Raw genomic sequence first — 26,188 nt, forward strand, 5'->3', positions numbered from 1 at the left:
TAATGGATTGAAAGAAGGAGTTTCAAGTGAGTATCATCAAGGATTAATTTAACGAAAAGAGGACAGGGGCAGAACAACAAATAATGCTCTAAAGTATCAAAGAGAAAAAAAGAAAAATAAAAAGATTTAATGGATTTAAAGAAGGAGTTTCAAGTGAGGATTATCAAGGATTAATTTAACGAAAAGAGGACAGGGGCAGCAGAACAAATAGTGCCCTAAAGTATCAAAGAGAAAAAAAGAAAAAAAAGATTTAATGGATTTAAAGAAGGACTTTCAAAAGAAGATAATCAAGGATGAATTTAACGAAAAGAGGACGGGGGCAGCATAACAAATAATGCTCTAAAGTATCAAAGAGAAAAAAAGAAAAAAAAGATTTAATGGATTTAAAGAAGGACTTTCAAAAGAAGATAATCAAGGATTAATTTAACGAAAAGAGGACAGGGGCAGCAGAACAAATAATGCTCTAAAGTATCAAAGAGAAAAAAGAAAAAAAAGATTTAATGGATTTAAAGAAGGACTTTCAAAAGAAGATAATCAAGGATGAATTTAACGAAAAGAGGACGGGGGCAGAACAACAAATAATGCTCTAAAGTATCAAAGAGAAAAAAAGAAAAAAAAGATTTAATGGATTTAAAGAAGGACTTTCAAAAGAAGATAATCAAGGATGAATTTAACGAAAAGAGGACAGGGGCAGCAGAACAAATAATGCTCTAAAGTATCAAAGAGAAAAAAAGAAAAAAAAAGATTTAATGGATTTAAAGAAGGACTTTCAAAAGAAGATAATCAAGGATGAATTTAACGAAAAGAGGACAGGGGCAGCACAACAAATAATGCTCTAAAGTATCAAAGAGAAAAAAAGAAAAATAAAAAGATTTAAGGGATTAAAAGAAGGAGTTTTAAGTGAGGATTATCACGGATTAATTTAACGAAAAGAGGACAGGGGCAGAACAACAAATAATGCTCTAAAGTATCAAAGAGAAAAAAAGAAAAATAAAAAGATTTAAAGGATTGAAAGAAGGATTTTTAAGTGAGGAGTATGAAGGATTAATTTAACGAAAAGAGGACGGGGGCAAAACAACAAATAATGCTCTAAAGTATTAAAGAGAAAAAAAGAAAAATAAAAAGATTTAAAGGATTGAAAGAAGGAGTTTTAAGTGAGGATTATCAAGGATTAATTTAACGAAAAGAGGACAGGGGCAGAACAACAAATAATGCTCTAAAGTATCAAAGAGAAAAAAAGAAAAATAAAAAGATTTAATGGATTTAAAGAAGGAGTTTTAAGTGAGGATTATCAAGGATTAATTTAACGAAAAGAGGACAGGGGCAGAACAACAAATAATGCTCTAAAGTATCAAAGAGAAAAAAAGAAAAAAAAAGATTTAATGGATTGAAAGAAAGACTTTCAAAAGTAGATAATCAAGGATTAATTTAACGAGAAGAGGACGGGAGAAAACAACAAATAATGCTCTAAAGTATCAAAGAGAAAAAAGAAAAAAAAAGATTTAATGGATTTAAAGAAGGAGTTTCAAGTGAGGATTATCAAGGATTATTTTAACGAAAAGAGGACAGGGGCAGAACAACAAATAATGCTCTAAAGTATCAAAGAGAAAAAAAGAAAAAAAAAGATTTAATGGATTTAAAGAAGGAGTTTCAAGTGAGGATTATCAAGGATTAATTTAACGAAAAGAGGACAGGGGAGAACAACAAATAATGCTCTAAAGTATCAAAGAGAAAAAAAGAAAAAAAAAGATTTAATGGATTGAAAGAAGGAGTTTCAAGTGAGTATCATCAAGGATTAATTTAACGAAAAGAGGACAGGGGCAGAACAACAAATAATGCTCTAAAGTATTGAAGAGAAAAAAAGAAAAATAAAAAGATTGAATGGATTTTCAAGTGTAAGAAGGAGCTTCAAGTGAGGATTATCAAGGATTAATTTAACGAAAAGAGGACGGGGGCAGCACAACAAATAATGCTCTAAAGTATTAAAGAGAAAAAAAGAAAAATAAAAAGATTGAATGGATTTTCAAGTGTAAGAAGGAGCTTCAAGTGAGGATTATCAAGGATTAATTTAACGAAAAGAGGACGGGGGCAGCACAACAAATAATGCTCTAAAGTATCAAAGAGAAAAAAAGAAAAATAAAAAGATTTAATGGATTTAAAGAAGGAGTTTCAAGTGGGGATTATCAAGGATTTATTTAACGAAAAGAGGACGGGGGCAGCACAACAAATAATGCTCTAAAGTATCAAAGAGAAAAAAAGAAAAAAAAGATTGAATGGATTTAAAGAAGGAGTTTCAAGTGAGGATTATCAAGGATTAATTTAACGAAAAGAGGACGGGGGCAGCATAACAAATAATGCTCTAAAGTATCAAAGAGAAAAAAAGAAAAAAAAAGATTTAATAGATTTAAAGAAGGAGTTTCAAGTGAGGATTATCAAGGATTAATTTAACGAAAAGAGGACGGGGGCAGCATAACAAATAATGCTCTAAAGTATCAAAGAGAAAAAAAGAAAAAAAAAGATTTAATGGATTTAAAGAAGGACTTTCAAAAGAAGATAATCAAGGATGAATTTAACGAAAAAAGGACAGGGGCAGCAGAACAAATAATGCTCTAAAGTATCAAAGAGAAAAAAAGAAAAAAAAAGATTTAATGGATTTAAAGAAGGAGTTTCAAGTGAGGATTATCAAGGATTAATTTAACGAAAAGAGGACGGGGGCAGCATAACAAATAATGCTCTAAAGTATCAAAGAGAAAAAAAGAAAAAAAAAGATTTAATGGATTTAAAGAAGGACTTTCAAAAGAAGATAATCAAGGATGAATTTAACGAAAAGAGGACAGGGGCAGCACAACAAATAATGCTCTAAAGTATCAAAGAGAAAAAAAGAAAAATAAAAAGATTTAAGGGATTAAAAGAAGGAGTTTTAAGTGAGGATTATCACGGATTAATTTAACGAAAAGAGGACAGGGGCAGAACAACAAATAATGCTCTAAAGTATCAAAGAGAAAAAAAGAAAAATAAAAAGATTTAAAGGATTGAAAGAAGGATTTTTAAGTGAGGAGTATGAAGGATTAATTTAACGAAAAGAGGACGGGGGCAAAACAACAAATAATGCTCTAAAGTATTAAAGAGAAAAAAAGAAAAATAAAAAGATTTAAAGGATTGAAAGAAGGAGTTTTAAGTGAGGATTATCAAGGATTAATTTAACGAAAAGAGGACAGGGGCAGAACAACAAATAATGCTCTAAAGTATCAAAGAGAAAAAAAGAAAAATAAAAAGATTTAAAGGATTGAAAGAAGGAGTTTCAAGTGAGGAGTATGAAGGATTAATTTAACGAAAAGAGGACGGGGGCAAAACAACAAATATTGCGCTAAAGTATCAAAGAGAAAAAAAGAAAAATAAAAAGATTTAATGGATTTAAAGAAAGAGTTTCAAGTGAAAAAATCAAGGATTAATTTAACGAAAAGAGGACGGGGGCAGCACAACAAATAATGCTCTAAAGTATCAAAGAGAAAAAAAGAAAAATAAAAAGATTTAATGGATTGAAAGAAGGAGTTTTAAGTGAGGATTATCAAGGATTAATTTAACGAAAAGAGGACAGGGGCAGAACAACAAATAATGCTCTAAAGTATCAAAGAGAAAAAAAGAAAAATAAAAAAATTTAAAGGATTGAAAGAAGGAGTTTCAAGTGAGGAGTATGAAGGATTAATTTAACGAAAAGAGGACGGGGGCAGAACAACAAATATTGCGCTAAAGTATCAAAGAGAAAAAAAGAAAAATAAAAAGATTTAATGGATTTAAAGAAAGAGTTTCAAGTGAAAAAATCAAGGATTAATTTAACGAAAAGAGGACGGGGGCAGCACAACAAATAATGCTCTAAAGTATCAAAGAGAAAAAAAGAAAAATAAAAAGATTTAATGGATTGAAAGAAGGAGTTTTAAGTGAGGATTATCAAGGATTAATTTAACGAAAAGAGGACGGGGGCAGCACAACAAATAATGCTCTAAAGTATCAAAGAGAAAAAAAGAAAAAAAAAGATTTAATGGATTTAAAGAAGGAGTTTAAAGTGGGGATTATCAAGGATTTATTTAACGAAAAGAGGACGGGGGCAGCACAATAAATAATGCTCTAAAGTATTGAAGAGAAAAAAAGAAAAATAAAAAGATTTAATGGATTTAAAGAAGGACTTTCAAAAGAAGATAATCAAGGATTAATTTAACGAAAAGAGGACGGGGGCAGAACAACAAATAATGCTCTAAAGTATCAAAGAGAAAAATAAAAAGAATAGAATCAAATGTTTAGATTAGGAAGACAAAGCAGGTATTTTCTTAAAAAGTGAACAAAATAGCACTTACCATGCTCCTCGTCATTCATACACAATTCTCCGTAACCAAGTATTATGATCTGCAACAGAATTCATATTTTGAGAGTTTTTACGAAGAAAAAGGGTTTTGATATCTGGGCTGGGGTTTGAATTGTTTTCTGTAATGTGCCATGTGACCCTCGTTCTCTATTTGCCAACTGTGGTCCCTTTTGGACAAACACCCAGAAAGTTGGAGAAAAAAGGTCGGGCATTTTATTTCTGGTTGTAGTTTTAAAAACTTGGAACAAGACCCCAGTCAGGGTACTCTTTGTTCTCTGTTCTCAGGGATTCTTTGTTCTCAGGTGCCATATGCTTCTAACTTTTACAGCAGAATCGCACAGTCAGTAGTGTAAAATGCTTCTCTAAGAATATGGCTAATTGAGATACACATTATATATTGACACCAAAAGCCAATAGTTTTAATGCATTAATAATATATTACCCATTATTTTACAGGAATGATGAAGACTCAGAACAAAGACTTCCATTACGTGTTCCATTTCTCAAAGGTTTCAGGTCCAGGGGCTATTTGAAAATCGAATTCTTAAGGACTATGTAGCATGCTGAAAACCATAGTTTTTACAAGGATAATGGAAATACAGTAAAGTCAATACCACGTAGCAGGGTAGACATAATTGGAGGGCCAGGGGGGAGGGGGGAGTTTAGTTCATGAGCTCAGTTAAAAGTAAAGGTTACGCAACATAAACAGGTAGAAATTAATAACAAAATCGAATGGTTTCAGGAAGGTTCAATATGCAAAAGCCTAGCGCAACCAACTCAATGCTTGGTGCTAAGTGCATTTTAGGAATTGTTAGGTGGCTACCTTTTCCCCCTTTTTTATGCAAGAGAATATGAAATGACTTTTTAAAAAACTTTTATTGAAAGGGTTATCAAGCCAGAAGCCTTTGCTGGTGATCAGCAAAGAGCTTTTAATTACAATTATTGGGCCTCTTTTACCAAAAGGGAGACGATGCTCGTATATTACTTAGTAAGGGGTGCTCAGATTACTTTTTTTGGGTCAAGATCTTCGGCAAAGTTTATTTTAAAGATACACAATTACAGATGGCTATTCATTTATAGATATAATGTGCCCTGTGAAAAGAGAATGGAATATTTGATACCAAAATTCTTCAATAAAGTAAAACTGGGATGGTGAAGAAAAGCAAGGGATACATGAATACAAAATTAGAAATAAAGACGTTATCTCCGTTAAGGACTATAGCCGTTGTATTTGACAAAAACCTCCTGCGAGAAAAAATTGTTTTCCAGTAATTTCCTGTAACCAGTGGATTTCAAAATTCAAACGTAAAACAGAAACAATTACAAAACAAAACCCCTTCTTGGGACCATGAATTTCTAAAATAATTTGTTTGGTATGTTGAAATGAGAAAAATTTTAAAAAAGTAGAGAAAAATTGCAAACTGTCGTCTGGAAAATTTTTGGGACAAATTTCATGCTGGAAATTATTTTGTTTGTGTTGATGGTTTGAATAATATCCCTCAGTGGCAGAAATTATGGGGGGTATGCCCCCCTCCAATCAGCGATCTTGTCCGAAAATTAGGGCTTTTGTCGGATAATTGACGACCATTTAACGTCTCGAAACTACTGCGAGAAATCGTTCTGAAATGTATCTTAAGCAAATCTTAGGGGCGTAATTGCCAGATAGGGTCTGGAGCACAGGCTACCAGATTTTCTGCTCGCTTTTTGCTCGCAAGTGATCCGCACTTCCCCTTTTTTACACCAGGGGCCTCTATAACCTCTCTATGCCTTAGCATGATGGGAAGGTAAATCTCTTCCGTGGAAAAAAAACATGAATATTGAAACAAATCGAGTGGTTTGAGGGCAATCAAAAATTAATCCCACTGAATTATTTTGAAACGGGAATTTTTTCTTCAAACGAAATCTTCAAACGCTAGAAAAATCTAGTTTGACTTCGTTAAACTTTCGAAATGGCAAAAAAATAATCTTTTATGTTGTTTGCGTATCAATTTTCATTTTTTTCATCTCCTTTGACATAAACTTACGAGGTATGCAGCTCATCTTCACTTTCTTTTCTTTTGCCCTCTGCATCCAAGAAATTCGAGTCTATGGGTTGAACCAACGCCTATACTGGCTCTTCATTCTGGTTCTCATCGAGATTTACACAGAGACTTAAAAAATATCTAGGAAACCGAAACTTTTGGCACTGAATTTTTTGGCATTTAATGTACTCCTAACGAGATATGAGCTTCGTTGTAAATGTACTTTGCAGATTATTGCATTTTCTTCAGAGGTGTATTCCAATACAGATATGCAGTGAGGAAGCATCTCTTAACGCTCCTTCAGAGTGGCTCAATAAGAATTCTTGAATTCTAGACAAACTTTGAAAGTTTGGAGCAGGCACAAAGCCAGCACTGAGAAGGTGTTGTGAGAGGTTTCCCTCAAAGAATCGAGATGCATAAAAAGACACTCTTGTTACGCTTTTGCCATTTCGGCAACAACTCCCTTTTCATGTAAAATAAGTCACTTAAATAATAATATACAAACAAAAGATGATTAAGGGCTAAGAAAATATGATAGGTTCATTCATTTAATTAAACACGAAAACGAGACTACGGATACTAAATTGTCCAATCATATTAGAGGAGGCTATTCCTGTTACAGTGTGGTGTTGGTGGGGGGTGGGGGGGGTGGGGGGAAGGGGGGGGGGAAGGGGGGGGTTTAAGCCGAGCAAAGGAAAGATCGGCTTGTCATTGATCGAAACGAAAGCGTTCGTTGCTTGTTCTTTTGAGGTAAAAAATTCAGTAAAAGTATTGTAAAGCCTTTAAGTTTTTGGAATTAAAACGTTTTAACATTTATTTTTGTAATTTTCCTTTGTTGTATAAAAAAGTATGATGAAGTCAGCCCCGTGGAGCCATATGCTTTTATCATTAAAAACTTTCATTTTCATACCGGCAATACACATTATGGACTCCGAACTGGGGTTTAGTGCTAGGGGTCTCAGGGCAGCGGTGGCGCTAGAAATTCCCCGACGGAGGGGCTTGACCTTCTGACAAGGAGGTTAGGCAATCGAAAAGAAAACATGGAATCCCAGTTGCACAAACATTTAGATTATGAAAGGACATGAATTTAACAAACAAAAAAGAGCATCTATTCAGAGATTATGGATTAATATTTTATGTGGGTTACTCGCTTTTATAATCAAATGTCCCTAAAAACAAAGTCATAAATGAAGAAAGTTCTTTGTAGATCTTTCCGTGAAATTTCTATATTCTCAATATTCTAAACTTTTCTGACTAATAAAAAGACGTCATTTAATAATATGGTAGTTTGCAAATTATTGTTCGTGTCACAGTAAACAAGTCCAAGAAAGATAATACCTGAGGCGGCACCATAGTTACCGCAGAAGGCGGAGAAATGTTCGAATTTTACTGATCCTAGTTCGCTGGAAAATGCTATTTGATGGTTTTAATCGATTTTCTAGTAAGCATTCTCGTCATTCGCGCACCCTACATTGAAACATTGTAATGGGGAGTTTGGTTCTCACTGATTTCAGTTTGCCAATTCAAACATGTCTTTTGAGATCTCCTGAAATTCTGACTTTCTAGAGTAAAGTTCCAGTTAAGACCCCTATACTAAAGCCTTCAAACAGGTAACAACTTCCCCTTGTACTGGAGTATACTTTGCAGGTGTGAACAGAAAATAGACCTTAGAAAAGTAATTTGACATCATTGTTGGCTTTATTATCCAAGGAAGTCTATTTTAAAATCAACCACTAGACTATTTGTGGTAAATTAGAATAGGGTCCTATTGAATACAATGCTCTCTATTTAAGGGATATTTCTTTAATTGTCCAATATAAGTTCTTTCTCTGACATTACTTACATGATAATTGTCAAAGTATTATTTGCATGAAAATTAATGAAACATTCATTAAAAGTAAGGCAAAATATCAGAACTACGAAATGTTCAAGATGCTTTGAAAAATAGCAGTGATGGTGAAACCAACTCAGATTCACAGCGTATTCAGTCCCACAAGATAGACCGTTTTCGGCTTTTTGGCATAGGAGAGTGTACCATGGTGTTTGTACCTAATGGTCTTATTTTAAGTATGACAGGTACCCCTAAAAATTATCTGACTGCTTGTAGTACAGTATAAAATTAAACCACCTCACAATTCACTAGGTAGAATGCAAATTTGAATCTAATTAAAAAAATTCACTGTATGAAATTAGTAACCAATTGTCTTATTTTAAGAATATCAGATACCAAAAAATGAAACCCCTAAATCTTCCCTGACTACTTGAAGGATGGGATAAAATTAAACTAGAGCACAATTCATTACATACTAACACAATTTTGGATCTGATTAAAAAATATTTGAAATTCTCTTAAAGAAATTGGTAGCTAAGTGTCCTAAATCTAGAATGACAGCTACCAAAATAAAAAAACTACTAAAAATTCTCTGATTGCTTCAACAAAAAGATAACATTCACCAAGTGTATAATTCATTAACGATTTTAAAATCCTTGGATGAAAGCGTACAATTTATTACCTAGAATCCAATTTTGAATGTAACTAAAAAAATAGTTTGAATTCATTGAATGAAATTGTTAGCCAATGGAATGATGGATACCAAAATAAAAAAAACAATATTTTGAAAAAGGAACTAAGAAATTTTTCATAGAATCTGTGACAAAAAATTTTTCACTTCAAACACCTTCAAATGAGTTAAAATACATTCCAAACACCATTAGAAGTGCTCTTGATAAACTGCTAGGAAAAATTTGGAACAAAGCACCAAGTCATTTGAAAATGTTTCTGACAGTGAATTTGTGAAAGAGCTTCAAAAATTTGAAAAACTTCTAAATAAAGTTCATGGTCTTAAAGTAAGAAAAAATTAAAAAATACCTCCATTTAGCTTTCTCAAGACATTTCTGTTATCTTCCAAGTGATGTCTGAAAAAAAAATTCATCAACATTAAAGAACTATGACCTGCAAAAAGATTAAAGATATTGCAATGTTTGATAAAGGTAAAACTTTCACTCCAAACAACCGAATTAGCCTCATGATATGTTCTTAACAGCACTTCTTGGGAGTTTTCTATTAAATATTTTCAAATAAAGAAGCACAAACATTTTTAAATATAGCTGTGACTGCTGACCTGTTTAGAAAAATAATAAGAATCCAAAAATTTTGCAAAATTTTATTGTCATTTGAGAAATCTTGAAATGTGTAAAAATACATTATCAAAACCATTAGAAATTTTTTTGATGAATTTCTAGATCATATTTCGAAAGAAGAACATGAGTAATTTTTCAAAAATATCTGTGACCACAGACGTTTCAAAAAAGTTCAAGAATCCAAAAACTTTATAAAAATTCTTTTTCGCTTGAAAACCCTTTAAATGCGTGAAAATACATTCTGAACACCGTTAAAAGTGCTTTTGATGAATGTAAAGTAAAGAAGATCATGAAATCATTTGAAGCCCACTGGTTGCATAAATTGTGCAATTAAATTTTTATTCAATGTGCTATGTACCAAAGTTATGCAGACCCCTAGGACAAGAAATCTCGTGGTTTTCTGAATGACATTGTTTCAGAGGAAGTTTTCTGGGAAAAGCCTCATCTATGATCCCTATTGAACTGGTGCGGGTGTCTATAATAGATACTTTTAATGGCCATTCTTTAAGCACATTCTAAGGTGCCTCCTACAGAACAATTTTGAAAATCAAAATTTTGTGTGAAAATTCAAGTTTCCGCACGCAAAGTTAGCCACACTGAAATGATCTAGCGAATGCATTTGCCCCACATTACAGAGACTGAGCCTTGCTTTTCGTTCTTTGCTGGCTCATACAAATAAAGCTAGGGGTTTTTTAAACCTTCATCTGAAAAAGAACTGCTTTTTATAGAAAGCTTTTTCAAACAAAACCGTGATAATATTTTGTTTTCCTTACCTTGAAATAATGTTTTAATTGGTTGTTGATCCATGTGGACGACCGCCATTTTCATTCGACATATTTATACCGGAAACGAGGCTGCAGCTTGAAATCCGCACAATGTTTTGAGATCAGTGGGGCCTCAAATTATAGGTAAAAAAGACATTCGATGTGGAGGAAATATAATTTTTACGAAACTTCGAAACTGGATTCTGTTTAAACTCTAAAATCGGGGAACATTAAAAATTCAGAAGAAAAAATAAATCGTGTCACCAGTTTCAAATTCAAATTTTACCTCCCCCCCCCCTATACTCTCCTTGGAACCGCCTGTGGTATGTTCTAGCCATCAAAAGAACATCTATTGCATGACGATTCAATAATCATCTATTGCATGACGATTCAATTTGATCTTTATTTGCAAATAAACAATTCTGCCTTAGGATACGTACATTAGGTTAGCTACTCGAATAGTTAAACAGTCGATGAACCTGACCCAAAATTTGGCCATAACCATGCAGAGCATCAATAACAATTTGATCTTTACAATCTCGAACTCGCACGTTTTACAACAGGGCCTCCAAAAGCTCTATAGATAATCTAGGTGGTGGCAATGCCTACCACGAAGCTAGAAAGTGCTATCTACATCGTTCAAGCTAGGCTTACAGAAATAGCCTTTTTAATCTCAATGGAAACTTTGTTATGTTGTCCCTTAAACGAGCTTTTTATACTTATAGAGTTTTTGTTAGAGTACCCCTAAAAACAGGTGCCACTAAAGATAAGTGCCTTTAATGTGTCCTTGGGTCATAATTATTAAGAACAGCTGGCGATAATTGCCTAGGATCTTGTCAATGTTTTCAATATTAGATGCATATTCTGGCCGTCCTTAGAATAGATATTTTACAAGGCATTCTATTTAAAAATCTTTATCTTGGAAATTTAATTATGATCAATAAGATACAAAGGCCAAATAAAATTCAAAACATTGCTTGGTTCCATGTTTAGGGTATTCGTGCAACAGTCAATCAGTAAAACAATCTGATTTACAAACTGTTATCCATCGTAGTCTTTCTATAAGTTTCAAATCTGTTTTATACTAGACTTTCATAATACGAAACAATAATACCTAATTATGGTTCTAATTTCGCGAAACTTTGTTATCGCGAATTGCTTTAGGCTGTTCTTTATTGCTGGATACATATGGCATTGGGGTGAAAGTGATATTTACAAATACAAAAGCGAAGCAACTGTATAAGGTGCAACCCTGCCCTTCTACCGGGGGGCTTCAATGCATCGCCTTAAATTTTTGGCCATGTTTGATTACAACACAAGCTTTGTGTTTAGCGACAACAAGAAGCAGATCGATCAGGAATTCAAATTTCACCTTTAAAGAGATAAATAAATCAATGTCCAAGAAGAGAATAAACGTTCTTTACCTCATTTTCCGTTTATTGGTAAGAGTTTACAGAATCACTGAGTAAACCAAGGATTTCACAGATAATAAATCTTCAAAATATCATGGCGGGACTCTGTTCAACGAAATTTGGCGGGCTTTTCGAAGGTCTCTGTTTTGGCGGTCTTTCATGGCAAAGCATTCTTGCCTCACCCTCTTTACAATGATATGATTGGTTGATAAGAACAACAAGCCAGCATGATTGACAGGATCCCATATTGTTATTTTAATATCGTTCATTTTTATTGGTTAGTTTCAAACAATCCCTCTGCCACATATAAAACTGAATGGCGCCAATGAGCCTTCAGTTCCTCCTTCTGATAAGTGGTGCCGGTCTCCGTCTATTGACGTCGCACACAACACTGTCAGAATGGTATCCCGAAGGAGACAAAGGGATATGGTGGGGGCTAGCCTGTACTCTGACTTGTGGTGCCGGTCTCCGTCTATTGACGTTGCACACAACGCTTGTCAGATAGAGGGTATTCCTAGGAGACAAAGGGATACCTTCGTTGGCTAGCCCCCGACGAGGAACCTTTTTTTGGCCTTCAAGGCAGAGTGATATAGGTCTCACTGTAAATAGTGAGAAATGCCTAGCGCAACATATAGCCTCTCCTCTGCAGCTCATCCCCGCCTTCTCGTGGTGTTGGCTGTTTTCGCCAATGGGGCAACTGAGTCGGGGCGAACGTCCAGCGCCCTAGAAATTAAACTGGACAAAAATTGCCGTGGGGTTTAAACTACTTCTCCAAAACACCCGGTCAGTATAGAGCACTATATATTTTCAACCATATGGCATAAATATAAAGATTTACTCCATTTTTAAATGTCCCCCATACGTTATAAAAGAGAAGTTGTTCATATACGAGGGTATAGCTTAAAGGTCTGAAAAAGGGGCATCAAGCCAATGAATCCTTGTTTCCCCAATTCTTATTCAACAGCACCTATTTGCAATATAGAATTTATAGGTTGAGATGATTTGTTATGGCAGTCTTTTGCTAACGAATTCAACAGTCTGATACCCAAAATAATATGAATAAATTTATAGACTTAGTAGAAATATACATTTTGTTATATATATATATACATCCTCATCTACAAGAGGCCTGCTATAATCTTTGCAGACGTGCTACAAATGGGCAAATACGTGCAATAACGCTAGGTTTCAAATCAAGCTTCTATCTAAACTGCTTATTGGAATGGGGAAGGCTCGACCCTGAAATTAGACTATCCAGCTCTGTGAATCTTTTCATGAAAAATTTACTGTCAATTAACCGCCCAGCCCCAAAGCCGGTCTATCGTATTTATGATCCAAAAGACTTATCCGTCCTAACACAGCTACGGGTTGGACTCAGTAAGCTAAATTTTCATAAATTCAAAGATAATTTTAGGGATTCTTTGAACCCTTTATGCCCAACAAATGATAGTGTTGAGGACACGGAGCACTATTTTCTGCTCTGCAATACTTATGATTTAAATAGACGTGATCTTCTCAACATTGTTCATGCGATATTGTTGACTCATGGTATATTAAATCTTTCAAAAAAGAGCTACTGAAAGTCACCCTTTATGGACATGAACAGTTACCATTTGATTTGAATGGAAAAGCCTTACGGCAACATTGAAGTATATCCAGGCCAGTATAACTTGCAAAGTCAAAGATTTTGTGTTAAGATACTTCCTTTTTGCCAATAATCAATTAACAAACAGTTCAAAATTTAACAAACTTTCCGAATTCAGTGTGACCTTCTTAGTTCAACTTAAAGCTCAATACTCAAACATAGCCAAATAGAGAGTTGTTGAAATCGTATAAAATGTAGACATTTTCAACAAACTTTCAGTATTCAGTTTGCCACTCTTAGTTAAATTTATAGCTTGATACTCAATAGTGGCCAACTAGAGAGTTGTTGAAATCGTATAAAATTTAGACATTTTCAACAAACTTTCTTAATTCAGCGTGCCCTTCCGAGTTTAACTTATAGCTTGATACTAAATGGTAGCCAAATGGAGAGTTGTTGAAATCGTATAAAATTTAGACATTTTCAACAAACTTTCAGAATTCAGTGTGCCCCTCTTAGTTAAACTTATAGCTTGATGCTCAATAGTGGCCAACTAGAGAGTCGTTGAAATCGAATAAAATTTAGACATTTTCAACAAACTTTCAGAATTCAGTGTGCCCCTCTTAGTTAAAATTATAGCTTGATACTCAAAGGTGGCCAACTAGAGAGTCGTTGAAATCGAATAAAATTTAGACATTTTCAACAAACTTTCAGAATTCAGTGTGCCCCTCTTAGTTAAAATTATAGCTTGATACTCAAAGGTGGCCAAAAAGAGAGTTGTTGAAATCGTATAAAATTTAGACATTTTCAACAAACTTTCAGAATTCAGTGTGCCCCTCTTAGTTAAACTTAAAGCTTAATAATCAAAGGTGGCCAAATAGAGAGTTGTTGAAATTGTATAAAAATTAGGCATTTTCAACAAACTTTCAGGATTCAGTGTGCCCCTCTTAGTTAAACTTATAGCTTGATACTCAAAGGTGGCCAAATAGAGAGTTGTTGAAATCGTATAAAAATTAGACATTTTCAACAAACTTTCAGAATTCAGTGTGCCCTTCTAAGATAAACTTATAGCTTGATACTCAATAGTGGCCAACTAGAGAGTTGTTGAAATCGTATAAAATTTAGACATTTTCAACAAACTTTCTTAATTCAGCGTGCCCTTCCGAGTTTAACTTATAGCTTGATACTAAATGGTAGCCAAATGGAGAGTTGTTGAAATCGTATAAAATTTAGACATTTTCAATAAACTTTCAGAATTCAGTGTGCCCCTCTTAGTTAAACTTATAGCTTGATACTCAAAGGTGGCCAAATAGAGAGTTGTTGAAATTGTATAAAAATTAGGCATTTTCAACAAACTTTCAGGATTCAGTGTGCCCCTCTTAGTTAAAATTATAGCTTGATACTCAAAGGTGGCCAAAAAGAGAGTTGTTGAAATCGTATAAAATTTAGACATTTTCAACAAACTTTCAGAATTCAGTGTGCCCCTCTTAGTTAAACTTAAAGCTTAATAATCAAAGGTGGCCAAATAGAGAGTTGTTGAAATTGTATAAAAATTAGGCATTTTCAACAAACTTTCAGGATTCAGTGTGCCCCTCTTAGTTAAACTTATAGCTTGATACTCAATGGTGGCGAAATAGAGAGTTGGTGAAATCGTATAAAATTTAGACATTTCCGACAAACTTTCAGAATTCAGTGTGCCCCTCTTAGTTAAACTTATAGCTTGATACTCAAAGGTGGCCAAATAGAGAGTTGTTGAAATCGTATAAAAATTAGACATTTTCAACAAACTTTCAGAATTCAGTGTGCCCTTCTAAGATAAACTTATACCTTGATACTCAGACATAGCCAAATAGAGAGTTGTTGAAATCGTATAAAATTTAGACATTTTCAACAAACTTTCCGAATTGAGTGTGCCCTTCTTAGATAAACTAACAGCTTGATACTCAATGGTGCCCAAATAGAGAGTTGATGAAATAGTATAAAATTTAGACATTTTCAACAAACTTTCAGATTTCAGTGTGCCCCTCTTAGTTAAACTTATAGCTTGATACTCAAAGGTGGCCAAATAGAGAGTTGTTGAAATCGTATAAAAATTAGACATTTTCAACAAACTTTCTTAGTTCAGCGTGCCCTTCCGAGTTTAACATATAGCTTGATACTAAATGGTAGCCAAATGGAGAGTTGTTGAAATCGTATAAAATTTAGACATTTTCAACAAACTTTCAGGATTCAGTGTGCCCTTCCTATATCAACTTACAGCTTAATACTCAATGGTGGCCAGATAGAGAGTTGTTGAAATCGTATAAAATTTAGACAGTTTCAACAAACTTACAGAGTCCTTCTTAGTTAAACTTATAGCTTGATACTCAATAGTGACCAACTAGAGAGTTGTTGAAATCGTATAAAATTTAGACATTTCCAACAAACTTTCAGAATTCAGTGTGCCCCTCTTAGTTAAATTGATAGCTTGATAATCAAAGGTGGCCAAATAGAGAGTTGTTGAAATCGTATAAAAATTAGACATTTTCAACAAACTTTCCTATTTCAGTGTGCCCTTCTTAGTTCAACTGATACCTTGATACTCAATCGTAACCAACTAGAGAGTTGTTGAAATCGTATAAAATTTAGACATTTTCAACAAACTTTCAAATTCAGTGTGCCCCTCTTAGTTAAACTTATAGCTTGATAATCAAAGATGGCCAAATAGAGAGTTGTTGAAATCGTATAAAATTTAGACATTTTCAACAAACTTTCAGATTTCAGTGTGCCCTTCTTAGTTAAAGTTATAGCTTGATACTCAAATGTGGCCAAAAAGAGACTTGTTGAAATCGTATGAAATTTAGACATTTTCAACAAACTTTCAGTATTCAGTTTGCCCCTCTTAGTTAAATTTATAGCTTGATACTCAATAGTGGCCAACTAGAGAGTTGTTGAAATCGTATAAAATTTAGACATTTTCAACAAACTTTCTTAATTCAGCGTGCCCTTCCGAGTTTAACTTAAAGCTTGATACTAAATGGTAGCCAAATGGAGAGTTGTTGAAATCGTATAAAATTTAGACATTTTCAACAAACTTTCAGAATTCAGTGTGCCCTTCCTATATCAACTTAGAGCTTAATACTCAATGGTGGCCAGATAGAGAGTTGTTGAAATCGTATAAAATTTAGACATTTTCAACAAACTTCCAGAATACAGTGTGCCCTTTTAGTTAAATTTGTAGCTTCATACTCAATCATAGCCAAATAGAAAGTTGTTGAAATCGTATAAAATTTAGACATTTTCAACAAACTTTCAGTATTCAGTTTGCCCCTCGTAGTTAAATTTATAGCTTGATACTCAATAGTGGCCAACTAGAGAGTTGTTGAAATCGTATAAAATTTAGACATTTTCAACAAACTTTCTTAATTCAGCGTGCCCCTCTTAGTTAAAGTTATAGCTTGATACTCAAATGTGGCCAAAAAGAGAGTTGTTGAAATCGTATAAAATTTAGACATTTTCAACAAACTTTCAGATTTCCGTGTGCCCCTCTTAGTTAAAGTTATAGCTTGATACTCAAATGTGGCCAAAAAGAGAGTTGATGAAATCGTATAAAATTTAGACATTTTCAACAAACTTCCAGAATTCAGTGTGTCCCTCTTAGTTAAAGTTATAGCTTGATACTCAAATGTGGCCAAAAAGAGAGTTGTTGAAATCGTATAAAATTTAGACATTTTCAACAAACTTTCAGAATTCAGTGTGCCCCTCTTAGTTAAACTGATAGCTTGATAATCAAAGGTGGCCAAATAGAGAGTTGTAGAAATCGTATAAAAATTAGACATTTTCAACAAACTTTCCTATTTCAGTGTGCCCTTCTTAGTTCAACTGATACCTTGATACTCAATCGTAACCAACTAGAGAGTTGTTGAAATCGTATAAATTTTAGACATTTTCAACAAATTTTCAGAATTCAGTGTGCCCCTCTTAGTTAAAGTTATAGCTTGATAGTCAAATGTGGCCAAAAAGAGAGTTGTTGAAATCGTATAAAATTTAGACATTTTCAACAAACTTTCAGATTTCAGTGAGCCCCTCTTAGTTAAAGTTATAGCTTGATACTCAAATGTGGCCAAAAAGAGAGTTGTTGAAATCGTATAAAATTTAGACATTTTCAACAAACTTTCAGAATTCAGTGTGCCCCTCTTAGTTAAAGTTATAGCTTGATACTCAAATGTGGCCAAAAAGAAAGTTGTTGAAATCGTATAAAATTTAGACATTTTCAACAAACTTTCAGATTTCAGTGAGCCCCTCTTAGTTAAAGTTATAGCTTGATACTCAAATGTGGCCAAAAAGAGAGTTGTTGAAATCGTATAAAATTTAGACATTTTCAACAAACTTTCAGAATTCAGTGCGCCCCTCTTAGTTAAAGTTATAGCTTGATACTCAAATGTGGCCAAAAAGAAAGTTGTTGAAATCGTATAAAATTTAGACATTTTCAACAAACTTTCAGGATTCAGTGTGCCCCTCTTAGTTAAAGTTATAGCTTGATACTCAAATGTGGCCAAAAAGAGAGTTGTTGAAATCGTATGAAATTTAGAAATTTTCAACAAACTTTCAGTATTCAGTTTGCCCCTCTTAGTTAAATTTATAGCTTGATACTCAATAGTGGCCAACTAGAGAGTTGTTGAAATCGTATAAAATTTAGACATTTTCAACAAACTTTCTTAATTCAGCGTGCCCTTCCGAGTTTAACATATAGCTTGATACTAAATGGTAGCCAAATGGAGAGTTGTTGAAATCGTCTAAAATTTAGACATTTTCAACAAACTTTCAGAATTCAGTGGGCCCTTCCTATATCAACTTACAGCTTAATACTCAATGGTGGCCAGATAGAGAGTTGTTGAAATCGTATAAAATTTAGACATTTTCAACAAACTTACAGAGTCCTTCTTAGTTAAACTTATAGCTTGATACTCAATAATGACCAACTAGAGAGTTGTTGAAATCGTATAAAATTTAGACATTTCCAACAAACTTTCAGAATTCAGTGTGCCCCTCTTAGTTAAACTTATAGCTTGATAATCAAAGATGGCCAAATAGAGAGTTGGTGAAATCGTATAAAATTTAGACATTTCCAACAAACTTTCAGAATTCAGTGTGCCCCTCTTAGTTAAACTTATAGCTTGATAATCAAAGATGGCCAAATAGAGAGTTGGTGAAATCGTATAAAATTTAGACATTTCCAACAAACTTTCAGAATTCAGTGTGCCCCTCTTAGTTAAACTTATAGCTTGATAATCAAAGATGGCCAAATAGAGAGTTGTTGAAATCGTATAAAATTTAGACATTTCCAACAAACTTTCAGAATTCAGTGTGGCCCTCTTTGTTAAACTTATAGCTTGATACTCAATAGTGGCCAACTATAGAGTTGGTGAAATCGTATAAAATTTAGACATTTCCAACAAACTTTCAGAATTCAGTGTGTCCCTCTTAGTTAAACTTATAGCTTGATGCTTAAAGGTGGCTAAATAGAGAGTTGTTGTAATCGTATAAAAATTAGACATTTTCAACAAACTTTCCTATTTCATAACCAAATAAGAAGTTGTTGAAATCCTTTAAAATTTAGACATTCTCAACAATTTTTCAGATTTAAGTGTGCCCTTCTTAGTTTAACTGATAGCTTAATACTCAATGGTGGCCAGATAGAGAGTTGTTGAAATCGTATAAAATTTAGACATTTTCAACAAACTTTCAGCATTCAGTCTGCCCTTCTTAAATAAACTTATAGCTTGATACTCAATGGTGGCCAAATAGAGAGTTGTTGAATAAAGTGATAAATTTCAATGACACTAAAGATCAGCATTATGGAGGATCGCCAATTTGGAGTTAAATAGAAAAGTGTTGCGATCGTATAAAATAAGTAAATAATGTCGATCAACTTAAAAATGAACACTACGGATCATTGCTCAATCGGAGGCAAAAATAGAATTGTTTAAAGTGTATAAATTTTAGACATTATCAACTTTCTATCCAAAATTAGTATTACCTTTTTAGTTCATCCTATAGTTTGATATTATGTATATGATGAAATAAGAAAAAGCCGATCAAGCTAAAGATGAACATTGCTATTGTGCCCCTTATAAGAGCTTGATAGATGTTTTATGAAATCTTATTAAATCTGGAAAATTTCAACAAACTATCAATGCTTTGATATGGCAAATATTTGAGTCGGGTTCTTCCAACAACATTACAACAACGTAAATAATCAAATCTTAAATACTGCACATTGCTTTATTTTTTTCTTTCCATGACCTGTTGATTTTAAAATATTCAGCATAATTCTCCTTCACTATTCGTTCTTATTTGTATCCTGTAGCAAAATATTTAAAGTGTGCTTTCAAACGAATGTATAACTTGAAGGGTTTTTGTTTTTAACTACAGTATCTAATTTATGTTTGTAGTTGAATCATCTGTTTATAAATTATATTTATTTTTTGCCCCGTCTGTATTAGACGATTGGCATCGACAAAAAAGGTGGGGATGAGATGGAGGATGTCATTTTACTATGACTAAAAAAATTGGGTAATCAAGACAATTTATATTTTCTACTAGGACTGTTATTTCAGATTATTCATTCTGGGTATGGGACTGTTAAATATGTTAGCGAAAGACTGCCCCTAACAATAAAACAGAATCTAAAAATTATATTTTACAAAATAGATACTGTGGAATAAGAATTGGGGAAGCAAGGATTCATTGGCTTTATGCTACTTTTTCATACCCTTTAAACTATACCCTCGTATTTATAAACAACTTCTCTTTTATAACGTATGAAGGACATTTAAAAATGGAGTAAATCTTTATATTTATGCCATATGGTTGAAAATATATAGTGCTCTATACTGACCGGGTGTTTTGGAGAAGTAGTTTGAACCCCACGGCAATTTTTGTCCAGTTTAATTTCTAGGGCGCTGGACGTTCGCCCCGACTCAGTTGCCCCATTGGCGAAAACAGCCAACACCACGAGAAGGCGGGGATGAGCTGCAGAGGAGAGGCTATATGTTGCGCTAGGCATTTCTCACTGTTTACTGTGAGACCTATATCACTCTGCCTTGAAGGCCAAAAAAAGGTTCCTCGTCGGGGGCTAGCCAACGAAGGTATCCCTTTGTCTCCTAGGAATACCCTCTATCTGACAAGCGTTGTGTGCAACGTCAATAGACGGAGACCGGCACCACAAGTCAGAGTACAGGCTAGCCCCCACCATATCCCTTTGTCTCCTTCGGGATACCATTCTGACAGTGTTGTGTGCGACGTCAATAGACGGAGACCGGCACCACTTATCAGAAGGAGGAACTGAAGGCTCATTGGCGCCATTCAGTTTTATATGTGGCAGAGGGATTGTTTGAAACTAACCAATAAAAATGAACGATATTAAAATAACAATATGGGATCCTGTCAATCATGCTGGCTTGTTGTTCTTATCAACCAATCATATCATTGTAAAGAGGGTGAGGCAAGAATGCTTTGCCATGAAAGACCGCCAAAACAGAGACCTTCGAAAAGCCCGCCAAATTTCGTTGAACAGAGTCCCGCCATGATATTTTGAAGATTTATTTTCTGTGAAATCCTTGGTTTACTCAGTGATTCTGTAAACTCTTACCAATAAACGGAAAATGAGGTAAAGAACGTTTATTCTCTTCTTGGACATTGATTTATTTATCTCTTTAAAGGTGAAATTTGAATTCCTGATCTATCTGCTTCTTGTTGTCGCTAAACACAAAGCTTGTGTTGTAATCAAACATGGCCGACAATTTAAGCCAATGCATTGAAGCCCCCCGGTAGAAGGGCAGGGTTGCAGCTTATACAGTTGCTTCGCTTTTGTATTTGTAAATATCACTTTCACCCCAATGCCATATGTATTCAGCAATAAAGAACAGCCTAAAGCAATTCACGATAACAAAGTTTCACGAAATAAGAACCACAATTAGGTATTATTGTTTCGTATTATGAAAGTCTAGTATAAAATAGATTTGAAACTTATAGAAAGACTACGATGGATAATAATTTGTAAATCAGATTGTTTTACTGATTGACTTTCCTAAACATACTGAATATCCTAAACATGGAACCAAGTAATGTTTTGAATTTTATTTGGCCTTTTTATCTTATTGATCATAAATAAATTTCCAAGACAAAGATTAGTAAATAGACTGTTTTGTCACCTATCCTCGGCCAGTGCTTTACTGGTATACCATTTTGTATCTCAAATTTTTAATGTTCAATTTTATTTATATATTTGTCTTGTATTTCTTGAGTTTTTATAGCTCTTATAACGTCCAAAACTAGATTGAAACAGTATTGATTGATAAGCTTTGAAATAGGATGGCACAGGACACTTAGAAATTATTATCCTCTTGTCATACGTAGAGCAAATTTAACTTTGTAAAGGGATATTCATCCTCTAAAGGAAAAACATTATTATTCAAGAGAGGCAACGTGGGAAATTTATGATGCGGCGGTATCAAAATCGTCTGCCAAAGCAGAAAGGGAAACGTAGTTTAACCAGTGGTGAAAACTGGTTTTAAATGATGGCCCTGCCCAGGAAGAGAAGGTCTGAGGTCTAATATTCACCACATTGACAAGATCCTAGGCAGTAATCGCAAGCTTTTTTTAATAATTATGACCCATGGACACATTTTCTCTTGTGTTAATAAATCAATGCAGGTTTCACTGAACGGTGCTACAAAAAGTGTCATGCAAAATTGTTATTCAGTGGACTTAGATAGTATTTATGTCCTGCAGATATAGAAAATCAATTTTGAAATTAAAACAACATTAAGAACATCCAGGCACGGACCGAGATACAGGGGGGGGGGGGCAAGACGGCTTTACCCCCCAAATATTACAAGAAGTTAAGCTGTATGAGAAAAATAGTGTTATTTTGAAAAATATGGCTGTTTTCACACTTATCTATCAGGGCTGGCCCCTAAAACAAAAAATTGTATCATTGTGTTTGAACCCGAGCCTGGAGTTGTCCAAAAAATAAGAGCATCAAGCGTCGGCAAAAATTAGTTGTTCTTATAACAAAATGTTACCTTTTTAGTTCACCTTCAAGTTTGACATTTATCAATTGAATAAAGTTATGAATATCGATCCAACTAAACATGAACATTTCAGTGTTACATTTTTATTTTATATTATGTTTTGACATTTAACAAATTAGTGAAGTAAAAAATGTCCATCAAATTAAACATGAACATTATGGAGGATCGCTATATCGGAGCCAAATGGAACATTGTTAAAATTGTATAAAATTTAGACATTTTCAACAAACTCTACACGTTCAGTTTTAAATTTTTAGTTTATGTTATATTTCGATATTTATCAATCGGAGCCAAATGGAACATTGTTAAAATTGTATAAAATTTAGACATTTTCGACAAACTCTACACGTTCAGTTTTGAATTTTTAGTTTATGTTATATTTTGATATTTATCAATCGGAGCCAAATGGAACATTGTTAAAATTGCATAAAATTTAGACATTTTCAACAAACTCTACACGTTCAGTTTTACAATTTTTAGTTTAGGTTATTTTTTTTATTTATCAATTTAAATAAGTAAAAAATGTCGATCAAATTAAACATGAACATTATGGAAAATGGCTCAATCGTAGCCAAATAGAAAATGTTCAGATCGTATAAAATTTAGACATTTTCAACAAACACTCCAAAATCTGTGTTACCTTCCTAGTTCAACTTATAGTTTTATACTCAATTGTAACCGAATAGAAAAATTGTTGAAATATTATAAAACTTAGACATTTTCAGCAAACTATATGAAATCAGTGTTACCTTCTTAGTTCAACTGATAGTTTGATATTTATCAACTGACTAAATTTATAAATGTCAATCAATCTAAAGATGAACATTAAGGGGGATCGCTGAATCAAAGCTACACAAAAAATTGTTGAAATCGTACAAAGTTAGACATTTTCACTTAACTATCCAAAATCAGTTTTACTTTCTTGAATCATTTTATAATTTCATATTTATCAATTGAATAATGTTATAAACGTCGATCAATCTAAGGATGAGCATTATGGAGGATTGCTCATGTCGCTGCTAAACAAAAATTATCGGCCATGTTTAAATGCAACACAAGCTTTGTGTATAGCAAGCACAAGAAGCAGATATATCAGGAATTCAAGTGTGAGATTGACAGAGTATAACAAAGCATATGTTCGAGACGTGAAATAAGGCTCTAAGAGTAACCAATTTTTTATTTACTGGTAAGAGTTTACAGTTTTACTGTGTTAACCAAGGATTTCACAGATAATAAATCTTCATAATAACATGGCTGTACTCTGTCTAACGGAAATTTGGTAAGCTTTTCGTAGCTCTCTGTTTTGGCTGTCTTTCATGGCAAAGCATTCTTGCCTCACCCTCTTTACAATGATATGATTGGTTGATGAAAACCACCTTCCAGCTTGATTGAGAGGATCCAATATTGCTAGTAAAATACCGTTTATTCTAATTTGTTAGTTTCAAACAATCCCACTGCCACATATAAAAATGAACTTCGCAAATGAGCACCCAGTTCCTCCTGACACTCGCACACAACACTGTCAGAATGATATCCCAAAGGAGACAAAGGGATATGGTGGGGGCTAGCCCTTACTCCGACTTGTGGTGCCGGTCTGCGTCCATTGACGTTGCACACAACGCTTGTCAGATAGAGGGGATTCCTAGGAGACAAAGGGATACCTTCGTTGGCTAGCCCCCGACGTGGAACCTTTTTTGGCTTTCAAGGCAGAGTGATATAGGTCTCACAGAATATTTAACTACATAGCAGAAATATTAGCTTTATTCAATTTGTAAATATCCTCCATACTTAAAAAATCATTAGTTTTCACAAATTCAAAGGAATAGCTGATAAGATCTGAACAAGGGGCATAAGGTCAATGAATCATCTTTTTCCCAATTCTTATTCCACAGTATCTATTTGCAATATAGAATTGATAGTTTCAGATCATTTGTAATGGCAGTCTTTTGCTAACAAGTTTAACAGTCCGATACCCGGAATAATTTAAATTGATAGACTTAATAGTAAATATACATTTTGTTACAACGACATTTTTGTCATTATTAAATGATACCCAGCATCCCAACCCCATTTTGTCAGTCCCAATTGTCTATTACAAACAGTGCACAAAACAGAATAAAGCTGCAATTTATTGCCACTGCTTCTAACATTCTAAATCTAACCTTCTTCTGAAGCCAGACTATTGACCCCAGACATAAAAAAGATATTATATCCAAAAAACATAAAAATTCTTTCAAACAAACATTCTTTTGATAGCAAAGACTTAAATTTTTGCTACAAAATATCCATTAGACCTAACTGAGAAGGGGAAATATGATGTGTATGCAAAATTCAAAGGGGTCAAAGAGAAGAAGAAAATAACTTCAAGGTGCTATATTTTAGACTGAAAACATAATGGTATTTTGGTTTGATTGTAAGTTGGAAAGTACTTTAATGGTCGAGAATGAGCTGGAATTCTTGTTAGACAGAATGTCTGCTGGTTTGATCATTCTGGCTGGAAAAACGTTTGAAAAATGTTGAAGATGCCAACTGCACAATCATCCTGAATTTTCGTCATAATGTCAATGTATCAGCAATGGACTTCAATTTTTAGACATGTTTCATTGCTGGTAATGAGAATAGTGAGCATACACCCTATGAGGATAGTCGAGGAAATGTAAAAGGGTGATTCTTGGGTTCATATCTTATCCAAACATAGGTATAAAGATATGTCGCAAAATATTTGTGGATTGGTGATGCACCTATTGAAAGATATCTAACGATAAAAGTACGGAGACCTGACTATGAGTTGCATAGATATAATTGGTAAATGGTGGACCTAGAAGTGATGTAGCAACAGACAATATTCTAAGGTATTCATCACTGCACAAATACATAAATTTTGCAATTCAAACTAGTATCGCAATTGGCAGTAAAGCATTAGTCCGAGTACCGTGGGTGCGTTTTGCAGATAGGGTTGTTATGCTTTTCATCAACAAACTAATACCTCAAAATTATGGGTAGATTTCATATAATTAATGTACCCATCTATATATACCCATTCCTTTTCTTGAAGAGCTTTAAAGGTCGGCCCTTAATCGACCCCCACCCTTTTTTTTGAAAATTTATTAGCTGGAAGTAAATGAACTTGGACTGATCATTATAGCACCATCTAATGAGAGAGGGATGGGTAGAGGTACACTTTAGGCTTCAGTACTGAAGATACAGCGTAGCTGAGTAGCTGAAGTTCACTTAAAAGTAGCTAAAGCTCTCGTAACTGAATACAAAATAGACAAACTTATGCTTACTACGACAAAAATGATTGTGCCAACTCGCTATTGCCTATTAGATATAAAATGTGATAAATTTGCTTCATGATTTATTGAAACATACCAGCGAAAGAAAACACTAGCAAACATAAATATATATATCACACATGAAAACAGATTTCCCAAGAAAAATCGATTGGAACTTTTTGTAATTGAATCAAGTGCTCCTTCAGTAAACTTTAAGCGAGAAACCGATTTCTTGGTAAATTTGGGGAACCTGTAGGCTTTGAGCCGGTGAGAATGATATAAGAAATGTCCGTGTATCCATTGCGTGTATCCATTATCCATTGCAAAAATTTAGTCTCAGCACACAACAGACCTAAAACTAGTTCAACAAGCCGTCTTATGCGCAAGACAATATGCCAACCCCTAGGTATATATCAATATCAGCTAGTTTTTAAAAGTTACAACATTTTTGATTAAACAATTTGCACTTTTTGTTTAGTTGGTGGCTGTTTCATACATTTTGATTACTAATGAAAACAATTAGAAAATTTCACGCTGCATGAATTCAGACTCATTG

At 33.8% G+C, this 26,188-nt stretch overlaps 1 protein-coding gene across 5 annotated transcripts in view; it reads right to left on the bottom strand.

Moving 5' to 3' along the window:
- LOC135682100 (uncharacterized) overlaps nt 1-26,188 on the bottom strand; it is a 249,231-nt gene that overhangs the window by 211,854 nt on the left and 11,189 nt on the right. For 2 of the 5 annotated variants that reach the window (XR_016144978.1, XR_016144979.1), the window contains exons 1-3: nt 10,296-10,441; nt 9,251-9,297; nt 4,353-4,401 (exon numbers count right to left, since the gene is read on the bottom strand). Coding sequence is in view for 3 of the 5 variants with exons in the window: in XM_089114277.1 (XP_088970403.1) it covers nt 4,353-4,367 (15 nt within the window). In the remaining 2 variants the exon portion in view is untranslated. Of the gene's footprint in view, nt 1-4,352; nt 4,402-9,250; nt 9,298-10,295; nt 10,442-26,188 lie in introns of those variants that run through there. The other 3 variants (XM_089114279.1, XM_089114280.1, XM_089114277.1) reach the window with 2 other exon arrangements.

This window comes from Rhopilema esculentum, chromosome 20 (assembly GCF_057945365.1).
Source record: "Rhopilema esculentum isolate cy_ngs chromosome 20, ASM5794536v1, whole genome shotgun sequence".
Classification (NCBI taxonomy): Eukaryota; Metazoa; Cnidaria; class Scyphozoa; order Rhizostomeae; family Rhizostomatidae; genus Rhopilema; species Rhopilema esculentum.